The sequence below is a fragment of the Vombatus ursinus genome, unplaced genomic scaffold, assembly GCF_900497805.2.
Source record: "Vombatus ursinus unplaced genomic scaffold, bare-nosed wombat genome assembly UNPS02004734.1, whole genome shotgun sequence".
Classification (NCBI taxonomy): Eukaryota; Metazoa; Chordata; class Mammalia; order Diprotodontia; family Vombatidae; genus Vombatus; species Vombatus ursinus.
Window position 1 is genome coordinate 118266 of NW_020944512.1, and position 23999 is coordinate 142264.

At 38.7% G+C, this 23999-nt stretch overlaps 1 protein-coding gene across 1 annotated transcript; it reads left to right on the top strand.

The window, feature by feature from the left end:
- Positions 1-868: 868 nt before the first annotated feature.
- LOC114027232 (zinc finger protein 620-like) lies at positions 869-22766 on the top strand. Its single transcript, XM_027841219.1, has 8 exons — positions 869-1021; positions 1086-1193; positions 1265-1433; positions 10178-10255; positions 15373-15464; positions 16029-16155; positions 16495-16611; positions 20538-22766. The coding sequence occupies exons 1-8, from the start codon at positions 869-871 to the stop codon at positions 21050-21052; spliced, it is 1359 nt and encodes a 452-aa protein (XP_027697020.1). The 3' UTR covers positions 21053-22766.
- Positions 22767-23999: the final 1233 nt, after the last annotated feature.

Genomic DNA, 23999 nt, shown 5'->3' on the forward strand with positions numbered 1-23999 from the left:
AGGAATATACAAAAAAAATTTTAAACCCTCCATATTTTATTATTTATAAACATCATCAACTTTTTTATCTATATAAAAATTTTACCAGTGCGATCTCCACATGCATCAGGACATTCTTGATGAGGCTATTAGAAGGGAACAGGCAAAAGGTACCAGAAAGGAAAAAAAAAATCTCCTGGGCGTTGTTTAAAAAATTCAAATTCTTCATCCTTGAAAAAAATTCTAATTGTTTATTTTCCTGTTTTATTATTTCTATTGCATTTCTATTCTGATAGTAAATATGTTTGATAGTAAATATATTATACTTTATTATGACTAATGGAAGCAGCTTGGTAAAGTGGATAGAGAGCTGTCCTTACAGAAAGGAAGACTGGGGTTCAAGTCTTGCCTGATACACACTGGCAAGTAGTTTAACTAACTGTTGTCTCTAGGACAAGTTTCAAAGAAGATGCCAACCTACATTGGTGAAGGGAGTTCCTGTAGCAATGAAATCATTAATGGAGAACCTATCCATTTTCTGAACAAAAATGCCATGTTGAGAATTAATGTTTTAATTATCTGAAAAAAAAATCCTATAGATAGTATATTTTACAGACTAACATCTTAACATTGAGTAATTATTTATTATGGTGATAACCACACCATTTGTATTTTAATGTTTTCAAACTGTGTTTCCCTCTTCTTCCCAGTTCTTTCTGCATCTGTCGAGCATCTTCACTCATATTTGTTAAATATGCATTTATTAAGTACCTAGCGCCGGGGATACAAAAAGAGGCATTAGACTGACCCTGCCCTCAAGGAATTTACAATCTAATGGACCCAAGGGTATACAAGGTGGCAAGCCAGTCAGACTAAAACGTAGCTTTCAATGCTTTTCGGTGGCGAGCTAACGGGTTCACGTGGGACGGCGAACTTAAAATCTCCCGCGCAGGCACATGAGCGAGGCTGCCCAGACCCCTACCCCCGGGCCAGGCCCTGGCTGCACATGCGCTTAAGAGAAACCGAAGCCTTGCCGAGGGAGGTGAGTGGTCCTCCGGTTCTCCTAGAGAGTAACGGGAAGTGTCACGGAGAGAAGTAGGGGGTAGGGTGCGTGTGAGGCGGGGAGCCAAACTTCCTGTCTGGCCTTCTTTGGTTCCTCCGCTGGGTTGCAAGGAGTGCTCCTGGTCCACTGCCCGTGCAGGGGACGCCCCAGGGTCAGTGTCCCTTTTCTCCCTTCCCCGAGGATCGGGGATCCCTCAGGCGGCCGGGGACAGAGCAGCTGTAGGAACTACAGGCAGGCGGCTCGGGGAAGGAAGGCCTGTGCCAGCCGGGTACCGGCTCAGCCCTGGCCCGTCTTCCGCCCGGTGCGGGAGGGGCGGAGCCGGGCGGGCGGGGGCGGGGCCATCCCGCTTCGGGCTCCATCGGTCCTGTTTCCTCCACCTGTTGGCTCTTAGGTGAGTGAGTGTTTGTGACCCCCGGAGGAGGGATCAGGAAGTGTAGCTGCAGCGCCTTCTCTTTCCCCCTCCCCCGGTATAAAATAAGGAAGCTACTTTAAATAAATGTTACCCAGAATGTATATATTACATACAATGAGAGACCAAGCACGCAGAGGAAAAAAACCTTGTCAAAGAATATTAACTGAACTGGTAGGGGATGAGAGAAATTATTATTAATAACCAATGATTTGGGGAGATCCAGAAGGCCCCCCCACCCCATTTTTCTAAAGTCCTGATTTTTTTAAAGTTCTGTCTCATGAAGGACTTTGCTGATAATGAGACTGGACTTTGTTGTTCAGACCCCACCCAGGTGGAGTAGCCCCGGAGTTCCGCTGAGGCTTGGGTGGAGCATAAATTCTTTGAATAGATTGCCTAAGGGTGCATTGAGGGGGTGGGGGACATTTAGAAATGGATGACATAATCAAAGTTCAGGTCCAGCCCTCCACTGTAATGTTCATGTTGTTAGCCAGTTAGAGTTGATTGCCACTCCTTTTCCAAAAGGGCTTGTAAACTTATGAGCCTACCACCATGATGGTCTTTGAGAAAATGGCCAAATGATTATTCTTTTGCCAAAATGCTGGCATTATTGATAAAAAACGATTAAATTACCTTGAAATTATGTCTCTGGAACCTTTTTAAACCTCACAGGAAGCGAAAGGTTATCTTCCTTCCCCCGTCCCTTTTTAGTTTTTTAAAAAAATTTAGGCTTAAATACTGAAACTTAAATACATATTAGAGAAATGAAAAAGAAGCACATTATAAACTTAAATATTTAAACTTAAATATGAAATAAGAAAAAGAAAAGCACGTCATGTGCACAGCAGAAGGTAAGAGATGATTGAAAATACATCGCAATAAATTTCCATTTCAGGAAAGCCTATCTAATACATAAGATGTGTTGAGGGCTTGTCCATCCTTTCTTTGCTTCCTTATAAGTTTTCTTTTGTTCTCTGCTGTGCACTTTTTACTTTGTTTTTTTTTCCCCCTTCCTCCCTCCACTCCCCAGAAGGCTACAATTAAGCATGGATATATTTATATATAGACATATACATACACATATACATGTATACACATACACACATACACACATACATAGACATGTACTTTCCTTGACAAATTCTACTCCGATCTTTGTTTTTATATTTGTGCTTGTCTCTTATTTCCTACACCTCCTGACTCCTCTACTTTATTTCTACCCCCTACCTTGCCCTCCTGTTACTTAACCTACCCCCCCATCCCTCCCTTAATCCCTCATTCCCATTAATCTAAACACCTTTCTATACTCACCTTTCACCAGTTCCCTCACCCTCCCCTCTAGAGATCCCTCCTTTATCCTCTCCCTCCCTTGCCCCAGCTTTTTCTAAAGAGGAGGTCACAGAGGCCCTGGAGATGTTGAATAAATGACTTGCCAAAACCACTTGGAAGTGGCAGAACCAAGAAATTTAAATCTGGCCCCTTTCTCTGCTTCCAAAGCTTATGCTGTACCACACTGTTGCCCTTTCCCTTTGAATTGTTTCATGTAATGATTAGCTAGTCCTTTTTAGTTTTATGCCCAGATGTGATAAATCACCAGTCAGTTCCCAAATCTTGTTTTGATCTTCACAGCATCTCTGGCATAAGTCCCTTTTTCCAATCACACAACCACCACCCTAGTCCTGGTCCTCATCACCTCTTATTTGTATCATTACAGCAGCTTCCTTATGTAAAGCCTCTTTGCCTCAAGTCTTTTCCAATCCATTCTCCTCACAGCTGCCATGATTTACCTAAAACACAGGTTTAACCATATGACCCTACCTACTCAAATTCTATCCAAGAAACAAATATAAATTTTTGGTCATTTAAAACATCATAATTGGGCCTCCTTCCTTTCCAGTCTTTATATACTCTATCTAGCCCAACTATAGTGGTCTTCTTGTTCCTTACACATGAAACACTTGTCTCCAAAGGATATTGGTTTGTTTGTTGTTGTTGTTGTTTTCTAAGGAGAGGCTGGTTTTAATTCTTTCCTTTAGTTTAAAAAAAAAATCAACATATTTATATTTCCTCGCTTGTTTCATTCAGTATTTTCTTCCTTTCTTTCTCCCTTTTGGCTTTTCTTAAATCCTGCCTTTCTCATTTCTCTCTCATATCCTTCCTCTTCCAGTCAATTTAGTTCATTTTAAGAAGCATTTATTAATTACCTAGTACGTTGTCAGGCACTGTCAGGTGCTGTAGCTATGAAGGCAAAAAAAAAAAAGTCCCTGTCTTTAAGCATTTTATTCTACTGGGAGAAACAACAGGTAACCAGAAAAATAAATATAAAACATAGATAGTGGGAGAAAGGTGTGACTGATAACTGGGGAAACAGGAAAGGCCTCTTACAGGGGGTGACAGTTGACTGAATCGGAAGGGAGGTAGGGGTTTAAAGGAGCAGAGATAAATAAGAACAGTTATGAGATAATAACCAGTGCAAAGCAGGAGGTATATGGGAAACAGCAAGTAAAATGTTCGAGTGGCCATAGGCAGCTTGGAGAGATAGACTGACGTTACACTGCTTAAGGTTTGAAATACCAAACAGAGGAGTTTATATTTTAGCCTCAAGCATGAGTTCTTAACCTGGGATCCATGAATTTCTTTTAATAATTTTTTTTTCCTTTATATTTTATTTTCGCATTTAAAAACATCATTCAGAGAAGGGTCCATAGGCCTTACCAGACTGCCAGAAGAGTCTATGACACAAAAAAGGTTAAGAACTGCCGTCCTACAGGCAGTGTGGAGGAAGGAAGGAAACAATCATTTTTTAAAAGCAACTATTATGTGCCAGGCATTTAAGTACTTTCCAAATTTCATCTCATTTGATCATCACAGCAACCCTGGGGAGTTAGGCGATATTATGATCACCATATTACAGCTGAGGAAACAGGCAAACATGATCACACTGCTCGTGAGTGGCTGAGGATCGATTTGAACTGAAGTCCTCTTGACTCCAGGCCTCGTACCACCTATCTGTCCCTGTGGAGCCACTGATACTTCTTGAACAAGGCAATAACACAGTCAGATTACACTTTAGATATAACATTCCACAAAATATGTGTGGATGGTGGATTACAGAAGGGAGAGGCAGGCTGGCTACAGATGACCAATTAGGAGACTATTTCAACAGTCTACACAAGAGGTAATGAGGGGCTGAACTATAGTAGTTAAGTGTAAATAGAGAGGAGCAGATGTGAGAGATGTTAGGGAGGTAAAGTTGATAATAGTTGGCAATTGATTGAATGTAGGCAATAAGTGAGAATAGCGACTAGAATATGGCTTCTTGATTGCAAAACTAGGTGACTGAACTTAGTTTAAAAAACTGAACTTTTTAAGAATGGGTAGATTTGAAAGTGTTTATAGAAAGCAGGGGAAAAGCCAATAGATAAGTAGAATTTGACAATTAGGGAGAAAGAAAGGAAGGGAGACGATCAAGGACATGAATAGAAGAGTTGTCATTGCCAAGGAGAAGGCCATCTTTTGCAGGGTTGAAGCAAAGGAGGAGAAAATCAGAATGTTGTTTAGAAGGTTTGAGGTATAAAAAGGGGGAGAAGAGGATGCTGGATGGCCTTAATTTTTTCAGTAAACACAAAGTACAAAGCAAAGTCTTCTGAGAGGGTGGAGGGAGGGAAGATATGGGAGGCTTGAGGAAAGAAGAGAAGGCTTGGTCTGTAGAAAATGGGATAGGAAGTAAGAGAGACTTAAAGGGATTGCCTGGCCCCAACGAGAGCCCAATTGAGATTAGATTACATAAATTCATAATGGACCTAGTAGGTTAGAATGTAGGATGTCTTTTTGGTGGCAGTCAGCAGTAATTAAATGGAAGTGGAGAAGGCTGTCACGTCTACGATGCCCATCCTTGGTCAGAGTGACAGCTGTAGGTTTACCCCTGATTATCATCATCATCATTATTATTATTAATTAACAATAGCTAACATTTGTATAGTACTTACTGTGTTCCAGGAACTGTGCTAAGTGCTTTAAAGTTATTATCTCATTTGGTCCTCACAACAACCCTGGAAGAGAGGTGCTATTATTATCCCTATTTTACAGATGAGGAGACTGAGGTAACAGTGAAGTGACTTGCCCAGGGTAAGTTTGTAAGTATCTGAGGTTAGATTTGAACTCAGAAGTCTTCCTGACTTCCAGCCCAGCACTCTTTCTGTTCGCCATGTAGCTGCCCTACCCTGGTTACTCGGTTTCAGGGTCCATCTCAGGTGTTTGGGCTGAATCTAGGGCCCAGTTACAGGTTCACTTTTCATCTAGCCTACTGTCCAGTGCACAGCTAAAATCTCTTTAGTCTCTGCTTGGATCCACAACCATGCTCAGGGATCAGAGTGCCCCAGCTTCTGGCTCCCCCTATTCCTGCTCCTTGCCCTCTATATAATCATAGGCCTCAGCTTAGTTCTTGTTCCATAGTCCCTACTTGGGCCTTCCTAGCTGAACCTCTTCCATGGGCCCACAGGCCAACAGGTACCAACCTGTGCTGACCTTCTTGGAAAAATAATCAATCCACTGTATCTTCTCTTTGGATTTCCCAGTCACTGCTCAGGCCAGAGCTCTTCTTCAGTGTTTGTCACAGTAGTTGGACTTTCTCTTATTCCCATCTTTGTCATTCTGTTTCTTCATCTGATCTTCTTTTGAATGGCATGTTCCATAGTCCTCTCACCATTCTAGTCACCCTTTTCTGTGGTAGTTTGATGGCTCAAGAATGGAGTAGGAATGACCAAGGTGTGGTGGCCTTTGGTCTGAGACCCACACCACCACCTTTCTTGTCACTGGAATTGTGGGACACTTGGCTTCTAACCCCAGAAGAGCTTTGATTTCACATATTCACAGGCCCCTGCAAGGAACATGAATTTATGAGTTTCCATTTTAAGATTTCTGCCTCCTCATCAGTGGTCTGGCACTGATAAAATTGGCACCTGGTTTCCTTTCTACTGTTGTGTGATTTGGGGCACTGCCTGTGCTTGGGAACTTGAGAACATTCATACAAATTGCCATGGACCTAAGAGAAATCAGGCCAGCCTAGAAATCAGGGTGTGAGTAGAGAAGAACTTGAATATGACTAGGAAACATTATTAATACTACTATCTTCCTTCAGGTTTCTGGCTTTTAAAGAATTGTAGTAACATTCTTTATTTGCAGAGAGGCTTGAAAGAGATACATAAAGTTGAGTCATCAAATTTTTGATGGGACCAATTTGGACAAAGTTGCGAAGGAAACTTTAGTAGAAATTCACTGCCCTTAAAGAGCAGGTAGCACCTAAGATAATTCTCATGTTCATTTGTTCTCTCTCTCTCTCTCTCTCTCTCTCTCCCTCTCTCCCTCTTTCCCTCTCTCCCTCTCTCCATCTCCCTCCCTCTCCCCCTCTCCCCTTCTCCTACTCTCCCTTTCCCCCTCCGTCCCCCCCTCTCCCCACCTCCCTCTCCCTCTCCCTCTCGCTGATCATCTAACATTTTCATTTTATGGATGTGAAAACTGAAGCTTAGAAGGGATAATAGAGTTTGAGAACTGGAACTTGAACCCAAGTCATAGAATCTCAGAGTTGGAAGGGACCTCAGAAGATACCTAGTTCTAACCATAAGTGAACAAGAATCCCCTCTAAAATATCCCTGACATGGGGGCAGCTAAGTGGTTCAGTGAATAGAGACCCAACTCAGGAGGACCTGAGTTCAAATTTGGTCTAAGATTTGATATTTACTAGCTGTGTGACCTTGGGTAAGTCACTTAATCCTGATTGCCTTGGGGAAAAGAAGGCAGATGAAATTCAGTTTTAAGGGGCAGCTAGGTGGTACAGTGGATAGAGCTCTGGCCTTGGAGTCAGGAGGACCTTAATTCAAATCCGGCCTCAGACACTTGACACTTACTAACTGTGTGACCCTGGCAAGTCACTTAACCCTGATTGCCTCATCAAAAAGCAAAAAAAAAACCCCAAAAAACCCATCCCTGACAAGTGACTAGTCATCCAGCCTTCATTTGAAGACCTCTAGTGAACAAAAACTTCCCAGGGTAGCCCATTTTATTGATTAGGAAGTTTTTGGGTTTTTTTATATCAATCCTAAATCTGCCTCTGCAACTCAAATATATTTTGCCCTCAGGAGCCTACCAGAACAAGTTTAATCTATCTTCTGCATGTTAGCCTTTCACATACTTGAAGATAGTATATCTTCTCCTCCAGACAAAATGGACAGATAGTAAGGAAGCTGAAGGAGTGAGTATAGAAATTTCTTCATAGGTCTTATGACTCTTAAAACCAGTGTGCTTACACCATGCTATCTCTCAAAAGGTGATGGTCAAGATGATGTTATAGGTTTAAAGTCAGGTGAGAAATTCAAAGTTGGGACACATGCAGGGGTGGAAATTAGGTTTAGACCAAGATATAACACTGTACAAAAAGCTCCAAATGGAAATGAACTGCATATAGAAGGTCACATTACAAACAAACTAAAGGAATAAAGAAGAAAATACCTTTTGATTACATAAAATTGAAACATTTTTGCACAAAATCAATATGGTTAAAATTAGAAGAGAAATAGTTAACTGGAAAAAAAAATCTTTGTAGCAGGTTTCTCTGATATAGATCCCAAGAGATCCAAGAGAGATGGGGAACTGATTCAAATTTATAAAAACAAGAACCATTCCCCAATAGTTAATGGTCAAAGGATATGAACAGGCAGTTTTCAAATGAAAAAATTTAAGCCATCAACAGCATAAAAAAAATACTCCAAATCACTAATAAGAGAAATCTCAATTAAAACAATACTGAGATTCTACTTCATAGCTTATCACATTGACAAAGATGATAAAAAACAGTTGAGTAACTTTTAGGGCATAGTTCCAAATTATTTTCTAGAATGGTAGGACTGATTTTACAGCTCTACCAACAATGCTGTAGTGTGTCTGTTTTGCCCTAGTCCCACCAACATTTGTTATTTCTCTCTCTCTTTTTTTTTTAAACCTTTGCTAGTGTACATATCTAAGTTTTCTAGAATTCTGTTTGGGTCCTTAATTTCTTTTGTTTAGATTATCTTATAAGAGGGGATACACTGACATCCCCCTCTGTTAGTTTTATAGTATTTTTCAAGTCTGTTTTTATTGTTACCTTGTCTGAGAAAACTATTGCTCCTCCTTTTTTGAGTTCACCTGAAGCATAATAGATTTTGTTCCAGCTCCTTTTTAAAATGCTGTGTGAATCTTCCTGTTTCAAGTGTCTTGTAAACAACTAAGTGCTAGATTCTGCTTTCTAGTCTATTCTGCTGCTTTCCTGCTTTTTATGGGTGAGTTCATCCCAGTCATATTCACAGATATAATTGTAAATTCTATTCCCCTCTATCCTATCCTGTGCCGGCTGCGCCGTGCACTCTCCTCCTATAAGGAGCAGGCTGCCAGAGTCATACTACTTACCAGTCTTTGGTGCCCACCCGGATAAACACACAGAGACGAGCCGATCAGGAGGTGCCAACACTGGAGCTTTATTCAGAGGCCATCACAGCAAGGCCAAGCAGGAAGGCCAGAGCAAGACAGCAGGAGCAAAAGAGAGAATGAGCTCCTACCACTACCGTTCCTTAAGTACCTACTTAGCCCCTCCTCCTCAGCCCGCCTACTAGTCATTGATTGTAGGATCAGATACCGGAAGGGGATGTCTGGGTTTAGCGCACCAAGGGAGAGGAAGTGACGCAGGAGGCTAGGACCGGGTACAGGAAGGAGGCGTCTGGGGTTAGTGCATAGACAAAGGGAAAGTACGTGACCCAGGAAGTCAGGCCCAGATACCAGGAGGAGGCTTCTGGGGTCAGTGCTACACAAAGGGAAAGTACATGACCCAGGAAGTCAGGAAGGAGACATCTGGGGTTGACGTTGTACTTAGGGAGGGGACTAGACAAAGGGAACTCATTCTCTGCCGTCCCATTCCCACGTGGCACAGCCCCCTGCCTCAGGAGTACATGCTCCGGCTACTTCCTAATACCCAGTTCCTACCCCATCTTGCCACAATCTCCACTTGGCAGTAGCCAACATCAGACAATCCCTCACACTATCCTTTTATATTTTCCCCTGTCTTTGTCTGCTCTTACAAAGAAGAGGTTATTGAGAGTATACCAAATAGTAGTAATCTATACTTTGTGAAATTTCTTCCATTTCACTATTCTTCCTCCCAGTGAAGGAGTCCTCTCATACTAATCCTTTCCTGAATTTACTTTTCCTCTTTGTCCCCCTCTTCCCTCTCCCTGTTCCCACCTGATTTTTTGTTGAGTTAATGTATTCTACACCAAATTTGGTGGGGGTGTGTGTGTGTGTGTGTGTGTGTGTGTGTTCAACCCACTTTTATCTGGTTTATGTAAGAGAGGGGTTCATGTGATTACCATTTCCTCTACTTCTCCTCCATGTTTTTATGCTCTTCCAACCTTGATTATTTGAGATAGTAAATTCTTCTGTCTTCCTTTCTCTTCCTTCCCTACTATATTCCTTTTTCCTTCCCTTATCTTTTTTTCTCTCAAGATCAACAGAATATAATAAAACATCTCATAGGCCCTCTGCCTTATTTACTCTTTGATCCTCGAAAGTATTAGGGCTCATCTAAGACAACTGCCTCTTCTCCCTCTTCAAATATTTCATATTTATATATTTCCTTTCAGTTGCTCAAATGTATGTAACTTTCTATGTTTCTCTTGACTCCTGTGTTTATATTTCAGAGTATCTACTAAGCTTTGGTTTATTTGTGAGGAATACTTGGAAGTTCTGTATTTCATTAAAGATGCTGTTTTTCCTCGGTAAGATTATACTTAGCTTTGTCAAAGAAGCTATTTTTGTTTGTTTGCCTTTATCCTTTGATTTCTATAATACTGTATTCCAAGCTTACCTGTCATTTTTAGGATTAGCTACCAGGTCCTCTCCAGTCTTGACTCTGGCTCCTTGATACTTTAACTCTTCTTGCTGAATGCTTGCAGTATTTTTACTTTAACCTGAAAGTTCTAGATTTTATCCATGACATTCCTGAGGGTATTTGTTTTTGTTTTTGTGAGAAGTAATCAGTATAATGCTAGTTGGCAGTATTTGATTGCAAGAAATCAATAAAATAATTGTGTTTTTAAAAAAAAAAAAGTGACTGGGGCAGCTAGATGGCCCAGTGGATAAAGCTCTGGCCTTGGAGTCAGGAGGACCTGAGTTCAAATCTGGCCTCAGACATTTGACACTAGCTGTGTAACCCTGGGCAAGTCACTTAACCCCGATTGCCTCAACAACAAAAAAAGAGACAACTTTTGGGACAGCTAGTGGCACAGTGGATAGAGTACTGGCCCTGAAGTCAGGAGGACCTGAGTTCAAATTCGGCCTCAGACCAAACACATGACACTTACTAGTTGTGTAACCCTGGGCAAGTCACTTAACCTCAATTGCCTGGAAAAAAAAAATTTAAAAAGTGACTAGTGGATTTTTTAAGATATATTTTCACTTTGCCCTCTGATCTAGTGAGTTGGATAGTTTTCATTCATGATTTCTTGAAATATATCTAGGCTTTTTATGATTGAGGATTTCAGGTAGTTTAAAGATTCTTCTATTACCATTTTTGACCTGTTTTATTGATCATTTGTTTTTGATGCCTTATATTCTCTGATTTTTTTTAGTCTTTCAGTTTTGTTCTAGTACTTTCATGGTCTAGGGGAATCATTGATCACTGTCTAGTATGATCTTATCTTCAAGGAGTCTATTACTTAAGTCATGTTTTACACCTTCTGTACTAGGGGATTTATTATTCAGATATCTTCCTAAAGAATTCTCATTTTCTTTCCAATTTTTTCCTCTAGAGTTCTCATTTCATTTATATGATTTTTTTTTCAACTCTTGCTTCATTTCTTCCAATAGAGTTTGTGAATCCAGTAGTGCTTAATTGTGATATTCTTTGAGGTTTTGCTTTTAGATGATATGGAATTATTTGTCTGGGTTTATGTCTTCAACATCCCAGGCTCTATGAGATGTTGTTGTTAGTGTTTTGTTATATTCACTCATTTTCCCAGCATTACTTCCTGAAATGGCACTTTGTTTTGGGACCAGGATTGGTACATTTCCAGAATGAATAGTGGACAGAGCTGTTTAGGTACAGAGCTGTTTTATCTAGGGTCTGGGTGATAAGCTGTGTTTAAGTACCAAGTTTATTGGTACTTAAGAGTTTATTTCTGCCCTGTATGCTACAGTGGTGTATGCAGGGTGGGCCTTGCAGCAGTAAACTGGAGTGCCCTGCACCCTCCCTCGCAGCATCCAGTACTGGTATGTCTTATGCAGAGTGTAGCCTGATGGTTGCCCTGCTAGTAAGAGTGTCCAATGGCTTCTGAACCCAGAGGACACAGTATCAGATTAATGCTCAACATGAGAGGCTTTAGTGATCTTCATTCCTGGGCAAGCCTTTTCTGAATAGACCCTTTCCTTATGTTTACCATTGTGTTTTTCCTTAGATTTTTTTTTGTTTTTTAATTTTATTTTTAATTTATGGAATAAAACAAGCATTTCCATAGCATAGTATGATAAAAAGATGATTTCTCGTGAAACTGCAGATCCACTATGCACAACTTGCTATTCCTTTCGAATACACAACAAAATTATCATGTAAATTTCTTTTTTTTTCTTCCCTCTACCTCCACCCTAGAGATAGCTACCATTAGCTCCAATTAGGTAGATATATGTAAAATTATTCTATGCATACTTACAGTTCTTTCTCAGAATGCAGATAGCATCTTTCTTCATGTGTCCTTTATAGTTAATTTGGGAATTTATAATATTCAAAATAACTTATTTGCTCAAAGTCATTCTTAAAACAATATTGCTATTACTGTATACAGTGTTCTCTTGGTTCTACTCATTTCACTCTATTATTTCATGCAAGTCTTTCCATGTTTTTCTAAAAAAAAACCAAAAAACAAAACACTGAGCTCATCATTTCTTATAGCACAGTAGTATTCCATCACAGTCATATACTACATCTTGTTCAGTCATTCCCCAGTTGATGGGCATCCCTGCAATTTCCAGATCTTTGCCACCACAAAGAGTTGTTATAAACATTTTAGAATATATGGGTTCTTTTCCTTTTTCCTAAGTGTCATCAGAAATAGACCAAGTAGTGGTATTGCGGGGGGAAGAATATAGGTAGTTGAATAACATTTTGGGCATAATTCCAGATTACTCTCTAAAATGGTTAGATCATTTCATAATTCTACCAATAATGAATTAGTGTCCCAATTTTTCCACATCCCCTTCTATCATTTTAGCCAATCTGATAGGTGTAAAATGATATCTCAAGGTTATTTTAATTTGCATTTCTCCAGTCAATAATGATTTAGAGCATTGTTTTGATCTCTTCATCAGAAAACTGCCTGTTCATGTACACTGACCATTTATCAATTGGGCAATGATTTGTATTCTTATAGATTTGACAAAATTCTTTATATATTTTAGATATGAGACCTTCATCTGATACACTGTCTATAAAAATTTTCCCCCAATTTTCTGCTTTCCTTATGATCTTGGCTATATTTGTTTAATTTGTACAAAAACTTTTTAATTTCATGTAATTGAAATTATCCATTTTACACCCAACTTTGCTCTTTATCTCTTGTTTATTCATAAATTATTCACTTATCCATAAGTCTGATAAGTCATATGTTCCATGTTCTTCTCATTTTCTTGTAAAATCTGTTTATATCTAGGTCATGTATCCATTTTCACTTTATAACTGGTCTATGGCCAGTTATTTTTATTCACTATTTTCCTTCTCAGCCTCTCTTTTTACCCTATCTCTATTACCTTGTCTTCTCCCCTTACTCTCTTGCTCTTTATTTTACCCACCCCTCTAAAAGTCCCTCCCTCATCTATTATTATCTTATCTATTCACCTCACCCTCCTAATATTAATCTCTATACCCTTTTGAAAGTCCCTCCCCTCCCTTATCCCCCAGTTTTCTCACCTCTGTAGAAGTTCAGAACACCTCTAACCCTCTTCAGATGTATATATTGTTTCTTCTTCAACGCACATGAGATTAAGGTTCCAATATTATCTACCTTCCACCCTCACCTGCTTCCTCTATATTAGTTCTTCCTTTCATGCCCCATTTTCATAAAGTAATTTCTCCTTTTAACCTTTTCTTACCCAATTTTGTTTTCTTAATCATTTCTAGATATAGTGCTATCTCTTTAACGTTGCTGGAATTGTCATGAGAAGGCTGGGTTGTTTGGTTTCTGCCCACTCTACCATCTTTAGAAGAGTCTTAGCCCTATATTTTAAAGTAATGAGAGATCTAGTTAGAGAAGTATGGGAGATAGAGAGACATAACAATGCTTGTGGTTCAAGAAGCAAGAATTGTGTTAGAATCAAATTGGAAAGTCAAGAGGCAGGGTAGAAAAGCAAGGATAGAGAGCCAGAGACAGGCTAAGGAGGAAGGTATTACCCAATTCTTTTATTTTTAAATTGATACTCCACTTTATTTTGTATTGTTTTAATAAGCCTTAGTCAATTTATTATGTATTAATGATGAACCCACTATTGGGTTGGCCCTCTCATTATGTGAGTTTGAACTCCCTTAAGCCTATAACTTCAGTTGCCTATTATAAAATTTGAAAATTTATATTCCATAATTCATTGAAAATTGTACTTAATCGGTATATCTAATCAATATTTGTGAGTCAAATTCAGACTTGATTATACAGGCTCTATTAGTAAAATTTGTAAGAATCCAACTTCTCCATACTGATGGGCTATAATCCAACCACAAAATCCTAATCTGTTACTTTGGCTGACCATGAGGAGAGGTAAGTCAATCTGATCATAGGATGTTTGCCCACTATGAGACTTTCCAGGGGATGTGAGTCAATCTGGTGATAAGCTGTGCCTATCATGGGACTCTCCAGAGAATGTGTCACCTAATTCTCAAAACTTTCAAGTGTTGGTGGTCAGTTCTAATGGTGTCAATCTCATTTGAAATAGCACACTTAGTACTTTATCTCAATTCTCTGTCTCATCCTCAGGTTCTAATCCTGTGAGGAAATAGTCTTATTATTTAAAATATAAATTGTATTTCACTATATGTTTAAAGTATTGGCAGTAGTATAAAAATGGTATTCTAGAAAGGAGCAGTAGGTATCAGCATGAGAACATGGGGAAATTGGGCAGAGCTATTAAAATTAGCTCAAAATGGTGTAAATGTTCATTTGGTGCTGTGTTTGTCAGCTGTCTCACCTCTGTCAATGAATGAAGGAACAGAAGGGCCCCACATGGAAACAGGAACTTAATAAAAGGTTTCAATATATAATTTGAAGTTATAAAAGAAAGATTTAATTTGTCCTGAATCCTAAGGTAAAGAATTACAGTAGCAGGGGCCCCAAAATCTTTATGACAGAGTCATTCAGGGCCATATGGAAAGGATTTAGAGAATGCCTGTACACTAGTTAGAAGAGGTGAAAACACCGAACTCATCCTACACAGAGAATCAGTCTTAACCAGTTAGTATAGCTAGGTTACTAGCCTAGGACTGGACTGGAGAGGTAAAAGACAGTTTAAGCCATGATCTAAAGTGGGATTAAAAAAAAAATAAAAAAGACTACCTTTTCAGAAGTCTGCCAGCTAAATCAGTGACTCAGTAATCAATGTCTTTTTGTCTGGGGTATGCCTTTACTAATCTGGCTTAGCGTCAGAATTTACATTCTAATTGCTCTTAATGTTTGGTTTCTGTGATTTTGACCTTGCACTATACCCTTACTCCTCTTAACCTGACAGTTAATCAGAAGGAAGGTCCTAAACCTGTTGTGACAGAATCAACAGTTTATTAGTGGTTTAGAGTTCCCATTTGGTGAAAGGGAGAGGCTTATATAGAGCTGGTCTCATTCTTTACCTTTTTCTGCTTTAGTTCCACCCATTTCCCATGGGCTGGCCATTGCCTGTAAGGGGAGTTCAGGAAACCAAGCTGCAGCTGATATATCCATGCCCATCCAGGTCCAGGTGAGCAGTGTCCTGAGATTTTTATCCTTGCCTTTTTATCCTTATTATTATGTAATTAAAATCCTCATCTGGGAATTTTGCTAAACAGCTACATCTATCTCCTCCAATCTGCTGCATCCCCAGGTTCTCTTTCTGCAGAAACTAAAATCATCTTTTTAGATGATGGGCTCCTTACAAATTATTCCTAAGTTTATAGCCTTTCCCTCTGTTTCTGTCCTCCTAAAACAAACACTGATGTTGTCCTTTGCAAATCCTTCCTCTCAGCACCTCTACCCTTAGATAGAATGTAGTGTTGGTATAGGAGGCGGCTAGGTGGCACGTTGGTTAGAGCACCAGCACTGGAGTCAGGAGGAACTGAGTTGAAATTTGACCTTAGACACTTAGTAGCTGTGTGACCCTGGGCAAGTCACCTAACCTTGGTTGCCTCAGTTGTTCATCTGTAAAATGACCTGGAGAAGGAAATGGCAATTTGCCAGGAAAGCCCTAAGTAGGGTCTCGGAGAGTTGGGCACAACTGAAACGACTCAACACAAATGTTAACATACTCAAGAATGTGTCATTTCAGGAGTTGGTGATATTTGAAGATGTGTCTATTTACTTCACCTTAAAGGAATGGAAACTTCTTATTCCCACTCAGAGGGTTCTCTATAGGAATGTGATGCTGGAGAATTATGGAAATGTGGTCTCAGTTGGTAAGGACTCAGGCCTTTTCAATTTTCCACTTATCCCTACAAGTTTCTTTATTGCATTAATGGCTCTGGGATTTCTAAAACAGCCACTTGAGAATGGCTCAGCTAGTCATAGTCCTCATCCTCTACACTGTCAGGGAATTTGTTTTGTTTTTCAGTGATTTCCTCAATTCTGTGGGACTTGTGTCTATGAAATTAGGTGGCTTCATATATCATTACTGCCCCATTCTTCCACCTCCCTATCAAGAAACTTGACCCTGCTACCTTGGGCCTGAGACTCTATTCTAATTATCTCTTCTGGTCATTTAACACACTTTCTCATGCTTTTTCTTTCCCAACAAGCAGGATTTCCATTTTCCAAACCTGCTCTGATCTCTCACCTAGAGCAAGAAGAAGAACCCCTTGTTCAGTATCTCCAGGAAACTGAGAGGAAAGATGCCCAGAAAGGTCTTTGCTCAGGTAAGCAATAGAGAACCTGGTACTCCTTGCATTATTGTCTTTCCTTTCTCTTTTTACCTTTGAAAATTGGTCATATGAGGACACATATTGATGAGGACACTTCTGTTCTAATTCTATGTCCAAGTAATTGATTTGAATGCTTAAAAAAAAAAAAAAAGGAAGGGAGGAAACCGTCCCTGCACTCAAGGAACTTACATTCTACTCAGGTGCCTTTGTGCACATGTTATCCCACATGCCTGGGATTCAGTCCCTTTTTACCTTTGCTTCTTAGATCCTTAGCTTCCTATAAGGCTCAATTCAGTTGCCATCTCCTACAAGAAGTCTTTCCTTATCTACCTATTAGTATTCTCTCCATCCTCATGACATCTTGCACGTATCTATCTGTATGGATTTGGTATTCCCTTGGTAGAACATAATCTTCTTCAGGGCAGGGGCTGTTTTTCATTTTGTATGTATACCCAGTGCCTAGCAATTAGTAGGTGCTTGGTAAATACTTGTTGAGTTATGTTGGATTGAAGCTCCCAGGAATTAGGACTTTATAGAAATCCCAAATATTGAGAAAGAGAATCTAAAAACAAGGATATCCATCCTCTTATACCAGTGATCCATAAGAACATGAGTTCTTTATACATGACAAACATGGCCTAAAATCTCTTCTTTCCCTTCTTCCTTGCTGTCTAGTCTTTGTGGAATAATTGCAGCTTCATAGTACGTGTAAATGAACATCTTTGTTTCTTCTCAGACCTTGAATGTTTTTCTTAGCTCAGAGTTAGAAAAGTGGTTTCCCCTAATTCCACATAACCTTAGGTATTGTTTCCCCACTCACATTCCCATTCCAAATGTCAGTGATGTGGCTAAAATTTCCAAAATGACATCATCCCCAATGCTCATGTTATGCTGTTCACACCAAGTATTGAGCACATCATTCCTGCAGAATATTTTTCTAGGTTCTACAAGTAATATAAGTAAAATATTGCATCTTCGATGTAATCATGCATGCTAAGATGTAGGAACAAAACTAAATTCGTGAAATTTAGGGAGAAAAGTTTCAAAGCATATATGGAATAATATAGAATGATATAGACAGAGTAGAAGGATATCCTTTGCTAGAAGGATACAGAATAAAAGAATGATTAGAGTTGTACTCGCTAAAATAGGGATGCCTTCCTGAAAAAAGGGAATTTTGAGCAGGATTTTAAATGTTGAAGAAAATACAGTAGCAGAGGTCTGTTATGGTAGGATACCTGGCATAAGGCCCAGATTTGAATAATTCCCTGAGCTGTATCTCCTTCCTTCCTTCCTAATGTAGCCCCAATTATAGTCACTTAGCATAGGTTGAAGGAACGTAACTCATCTTACTATGTCAATTTGACAAGGACTCCTCACAACAACCCTCTGAGTAGATAGTACAAATATTATTTCTATTTTTAGATGAGAAAACTGAGTTACAGTGAAGTTGTGACTTGCCTGTGGCCACCTACCTAGATAAGTAATACTGGGATTCAAACCGAGTTACTGAATTCTGCAGTGAGAAAGTGTGAGGTGGTTAGACAGGGAATAAAGAGAAAATGTGAAGTCCATCTTCAGGTACTCTGTCATGGTAGACTATCATATAATTTAAGTTTGGTTACCACCTTTTTCTTTTTTTTTGTTCACATTACTTTAGTCATTGTGTATCTTCTCTTCATTTTGTTTTTCTTTGCTCTACATCAATTAATAGAAATATTCCTGTGTTTCTCTGTATTGATTGATCATCTATCATTTTTTGTTTGTTTTTGTTTTTTGGCTAGGCAATGGGGTTAAGCGACTTGCCCAGGGTCACACAGCTAGTAAGTGTTATTGTGGGAGGCCAGATTTGAACTCAGGTCCTCCTGAATCCAGGGCCGGTGCTCTATCCACTGCACCACCTAGCTGCCCCATTCATCTATCATTTTTATGGCACAGTAATATTCTAATATATTCATCTACCACAGTTGGTTCATCCATTCAGTAATCAAGGGTGCCTACTTTGTTTTTTTTAAACTATCTATTTTTATTGATGCTATATGTATTATTATTATTATTTGTATTGCTTATTTTCTTTTTTACAATTTGTTTTAATTTAAATTTTTTTATTCCACACTTAACAAATAGCAAGTAAAATGAGCATTTCCACCTACAAAGCCAAACATAAAAATAGGGTTGTGCATGAAACTGTAGCTCTCATATACATCTATATATACACACACACACACACACACACACACACACACATATATATAGCTTGCTTTTCCTTGTAAGTATAGAAATTTCATTAAAAAGAAAAAACATATTTGAAATAATTCATCGTATAACTTTCAAAGCTGTCCTAGTTATCTCTATTTCTTTCTGGCCTGCCTTTTTTTTTCTTTTGCTTAAATTACACTTCTTTCTTTTCTTTTTTTTTTATATCCCTATTGATATCTCACTTCTCCCACCCAACTTCATTTCTACACTTTCCCCCAATTACATCCATCTAGGCAGCTTAGTGAATAAACCTGGAGTCAAGAAGACCTGAGTTTAAATCCAACCTCAGATACTTCCTAGCTTTGTGACCCTGCGCAAATCATTTAAAGTCTATCTGCCTCACTTTCCTCTACTGTAAAGTGGCGATAATAATGGCATTTACCTCCCAAGGTTATTTTGAGGATAAAATGAGATAATATTTATAAAGCACTTTGCAAACCTTAAAGTGCTATATAAAGGCTAACTATTATTATCATATCCCTCCCATTTTCTCTTCATAGTGGACCATCTTTTAAAAGATTTAAAAAGAAAGAGAGGAAAAAGCAATTCAGCAAAATTAATTAATCCATGGGTAAAATAGCAGCATGGTAAAGTGGAAAGAGGTTTGAATTTGGAGTCAGGATCTGTGTTCAAATGCTGACTTTGCCACTTACTGTTCATGTGACCTTGGCCACATCACTTGACTTCTCAGGACTTCAGTTTCCTTCTCTGCTAGATAAGAGGGTTGTACTAGATGACACTTAACTCTAGTCCTCAATTTCTATCCAGCGCTAAATCTTTGTTACTTATTATTACCATGTTAGACACTGCATACAGTATTCCACACCTATTATCTGCCACCTCTCCAGGGAAATGAGGGAGATGAATTTTCTCAATTTTTCTATACAGCCAAGCTTGTTCTTTACACAGCATTCTATTTGGGGGTTTTCTTTTGTTTTGTTTTTATTTAAATTATTGTGGTAATTGTGTACCTTGTTCTATATCGTATATTGTGCCTGGTTTTAATTTCCCTCAGCTTCTGTGACTTTTTCCTATTTGTTGTTTCTTGTGGTACAGCATATTCCATCACATGAATGTAGCATAATTTGTCCTTCCTTTAATGCACACCTTCTTTGTTCTAGTTCTTTGCTACCACAAAAGTGCTACTCATGTTTTGATATTTATGAATGTCTTTGGACTCCTTAGAGTCTATGTCTAGGAGTGGAATTTCTGAGTCAAAGGGCATGGAAATTTTAGTCATTTTCTGCATAATTCTAGAACTGTTTTTCAGAATGATTTAATCATTTCACAGCTTCAACAAATGTGTGCTTGCCTTGCTGCAGCAGTGGGTACCCACTTTTGTTTCCAGCTTTTTGCTAACCTGAAAATGTGCTACTACAAATGTTTTCATAAATATGGGACTTTTCTATCTTTTACTTCCTTGGGGTATATTCTCAATAATTTTTCTTTGCTCTTTCCTGGGTAACCATATCAGAATCCTGACTGATCTTCCTGACTTTTGATTTTCATGCCTTGTTTTAATATTAAAACATTATGCAGATGTGACATTGTCATTCATTCCTGACCAGGTAACTCATTTGTGCTTTCTTGTGCCTTCCCAAACAACTTCCTTTTTTTCTAGCATAGTGAACAGTTGACATCATATTTTTAATCTCTTTTAGGATCAAATGTTAAGATGAGGATTGAAGATGAGGAATTAACTATAGAACAAAGAAGTTTTGGAAATGCAGAATGTCAAAGACTCCAGGATAATGTTTCCCACGTTTCTCTGTTTAGAGAACCTAGTGAATGGAATAGTAAAATACAGAGTCCATGGGGTAAATCCAAGGCAGAGAGCCTGAGAGAGAAAAGATGCTTCAGTGCAGTGACTGCCAAAACCAAGAAAACCCTGAGGATAAAAATAGGGAAAATAGGGAAAAATAAAGAATTTGGGATAAGTTTCCATCTGAGCTCTAAACAACTTTCATATTATAAAGGTGCTAGTGGACTAAGAAAATTCAGAAATGAAAAATATGACCACAGCTCCAGTTCACCACTTCTACTACATCAGAAAACACATACTGAAGAGATACCTTATGAATGTAAGGAGTGTGGAAAATCCTTAAGGTACAACTCGGGCCTTAGGAAACATAAGAGAATTCACAGGAGGCTTAAATTCTATGAATATGATGAATAGAGGAAAGTCTATAATATGAACTCAACTCTTCAGAAGCATGAAAGGATCCACACTGAGGAGAAACCCTGTAAGTGTGATAAATGTGGAAAGGACTTAAGTGACAAGTATTACCTTTTTGAACATCAAAGAATCCACACTGGAGAAAAGATTTGCAAATGTAAGGAGTGTGGAAAATCCTTCAGTCACAGCTCTATACTTATGCAACATAAAAGAATTCACACTGGGGAAAAGCCTTATGGATGTGACCATTGTGGAAAAGCCTTCAGAGTGAGCTCAGCACTCATAGAACATAAAAGAGTTCATACTGGAGAGAAACCATTTAGGTGTGACCAGTGTGGGAAAGCCGTCAGTGGGCGGTCAGATCTTAGACAGCATCAAAGAATCCATACTGGGAAGAAACCCTATGAATGTAAAGAGTGTGGGACAGCCTTCAGCCATAGTTCTGGCCTTAGACAACACAAAATAATTCATAGTGGGGAGAAGCCATATAAATGTAATGAGTGTGGCAAAGCCTTTACTCAGAGCTCGCACCTCACAGGACGTGAAAGAATACACGTTGGCGAAAAGCCCTATGAATGTGGTCAGTGTGGGAAAGCTTTCCGTCATAGTTCGCACCTTACTGTGCATAAAAGAATCCACATGGGGGAGAAACCTTATCAATGTAGTGACTGTGGGAAAACTTTTAGAGTGAATGGAGACCTGACTGTGCATAAAAAAAGAAAACATATGGGGAAGAAATCTCATGAACTTGGTGAATGTGGAAACTTATATAATTAGAGTTTACGTTTCCTCTCTATCATTTCATACCAAAGTGAAAACTGATATAAACAAGTCTCCTATATTAGTCAAAGAGTCCACAGAATCTGCAGTAGGCAGATTCAGGGATGGGAAACTTATCAGGATATACATACATTTAGTAGAGAGGAGAGGCCTTCCTTAATATAGGCATTAGATTGTTATAACTTTAGGAGAGTTCTAAAATGAAACTTAAAAGTTTTAGGAGGTAGAAGTCTGTTTGTAAAAAAGACCGGTAAGAAAAGATGGGTAAGGGTATTGTGTTTCATGAGTTTGATTATATATGTACTATTAATTATTTACTAGATATATAAATGTTATGATATAAAAAGTGTTGATCTTTGTTCTAAGCACTCTGCCTTGAGAATGGCAAATGGTTGCATTGAGTTAAGAAGAAGGGTATCTAATAAAGCAAGTTTCAAATACAAAAAGGACATGACTTTGAATTGGTACATTAGGTGGAGAACTGTTATCAGTGCCAGGCTTTGTCCGAGTGCACTTGTAGTTAAAATCAACCAAACTAGGCACCACAGTATATTCGAAAGGGCATTAAATTCAGAAGACCTTGGATGAAGTCCTTATTTTGTGTAACTGGAAAAATGGGTTAAAGGGCATGGCTATTTTAGTCCTTTTAGCATAATTCCATAATTAATTTTCAGAATGACTGAATTGCTTCACAGCTTCAACAGTTGTATATTACTCTGCTTGTCTTTCTGCAACAATAAACACCCACTTTTTTCCAGTTTTTTGCTACCCCCAACATGTGCTGCAACAAATGTTTTCACATATATGGGACCTTTCTGTCTTTAACTTCCACAAGGATAGAATGTGAGACTTTTTCAAATACTTTGCTAAAATCTAGGTACACTAGATCTGTGACATTCCCCTATCAGGTTAATAAACCTTTCAAAAAAGGAAATGAAGTTAGTCTGGTGTCATTACTTTATTTTAAAATTCTAAAATGTATTTTTTGATACAAATAATGTTAATTGATAGTTGTTACGTCATTTATTTCCCAATTATCCTTCTTCTTAGAGAAAACAGTAACTTAGAAACAATATGACATGTTTTGTACTCAGCACCCTATGTCCCCCACCTCTACAAAGAAACTAAGAGGGGTTCTTTTTTCATATTTATTCATCACAGTCACCATTTCTTGTAATATTCACATACTACACGATTAATGAGTACTTTGTTTCCAGTTCTTTGTTGCTACAAAAAGTGCTGCTCTAAACATGGTGGTGGAGCTTATCTTTTTATCATAAGCCTCCTATGGCATGACCTGTTGTTGATGAATCCCTGTTAGTCTCAGTGGTCACTGCTTCCTTTTTTTAGGTATTAATAACTGACATTACATAGAGCTTCAAGGTTTGTAATGAACTTTTACATACAGTATCCTCTTTGGGACCCACTGCCCAGTGAGGTAGATAATGCAAATAGTATGATTCTCACCTTACATATTAGGAAACAGGTTAGGTAACTTGCCTTGCCCAATGTCACTGAGCTAATAAGCACCAGAAGCATTCTAATAACACTTCAATTTTGGCAGAAATTAAAGTCAAGTTAAGCAGTCTAGTTTTCAGACTCCATTCTCTGCCCCTCCCCCTCCACTTAAAAAAAGATCTAGATGTTTGCCCTTTTGCCAACCTGTGCTATTTCTTCAGTCTTCTACACTTTTTCTAAATCGCTAACAGATTCAGTATTTCATATCTGTCAGTTCTCTTGTTCTCCTACTTTGTGACTTGAATTCATCAAGGGCAACTAGGTGTTCCCATCCTTATTTAATCTTGGGTATCAACTCCTTATTGGTAATATTTGTCCTTTCTGGTCCAAAAACCATTGGTGGAGAATGTTAAGCAAGGTAAGAGATAAGCAGCTCTGCCTTCTGTCATCACTGTTCATCTGTTTGTTCTTTCTACTCTCTGAGCTTTGGTTTTCTCTCCTCTAAAATGAAGACACATAATAATAGCATTTGTATAATGCTTTAAGGTTTTCAGAGTGCTTTACATGTTATTTTAATCTTCACAACAACTGTGTAAGGTAGATTCTGTTATTTTTCCCATTTTACAGATTAAGGAAACTGGAAACTGAGAGGTTGAGTGATGTACCCTGGGTCACACTGCTAGTAAATGTCTGAAGCAAGATTCAAACT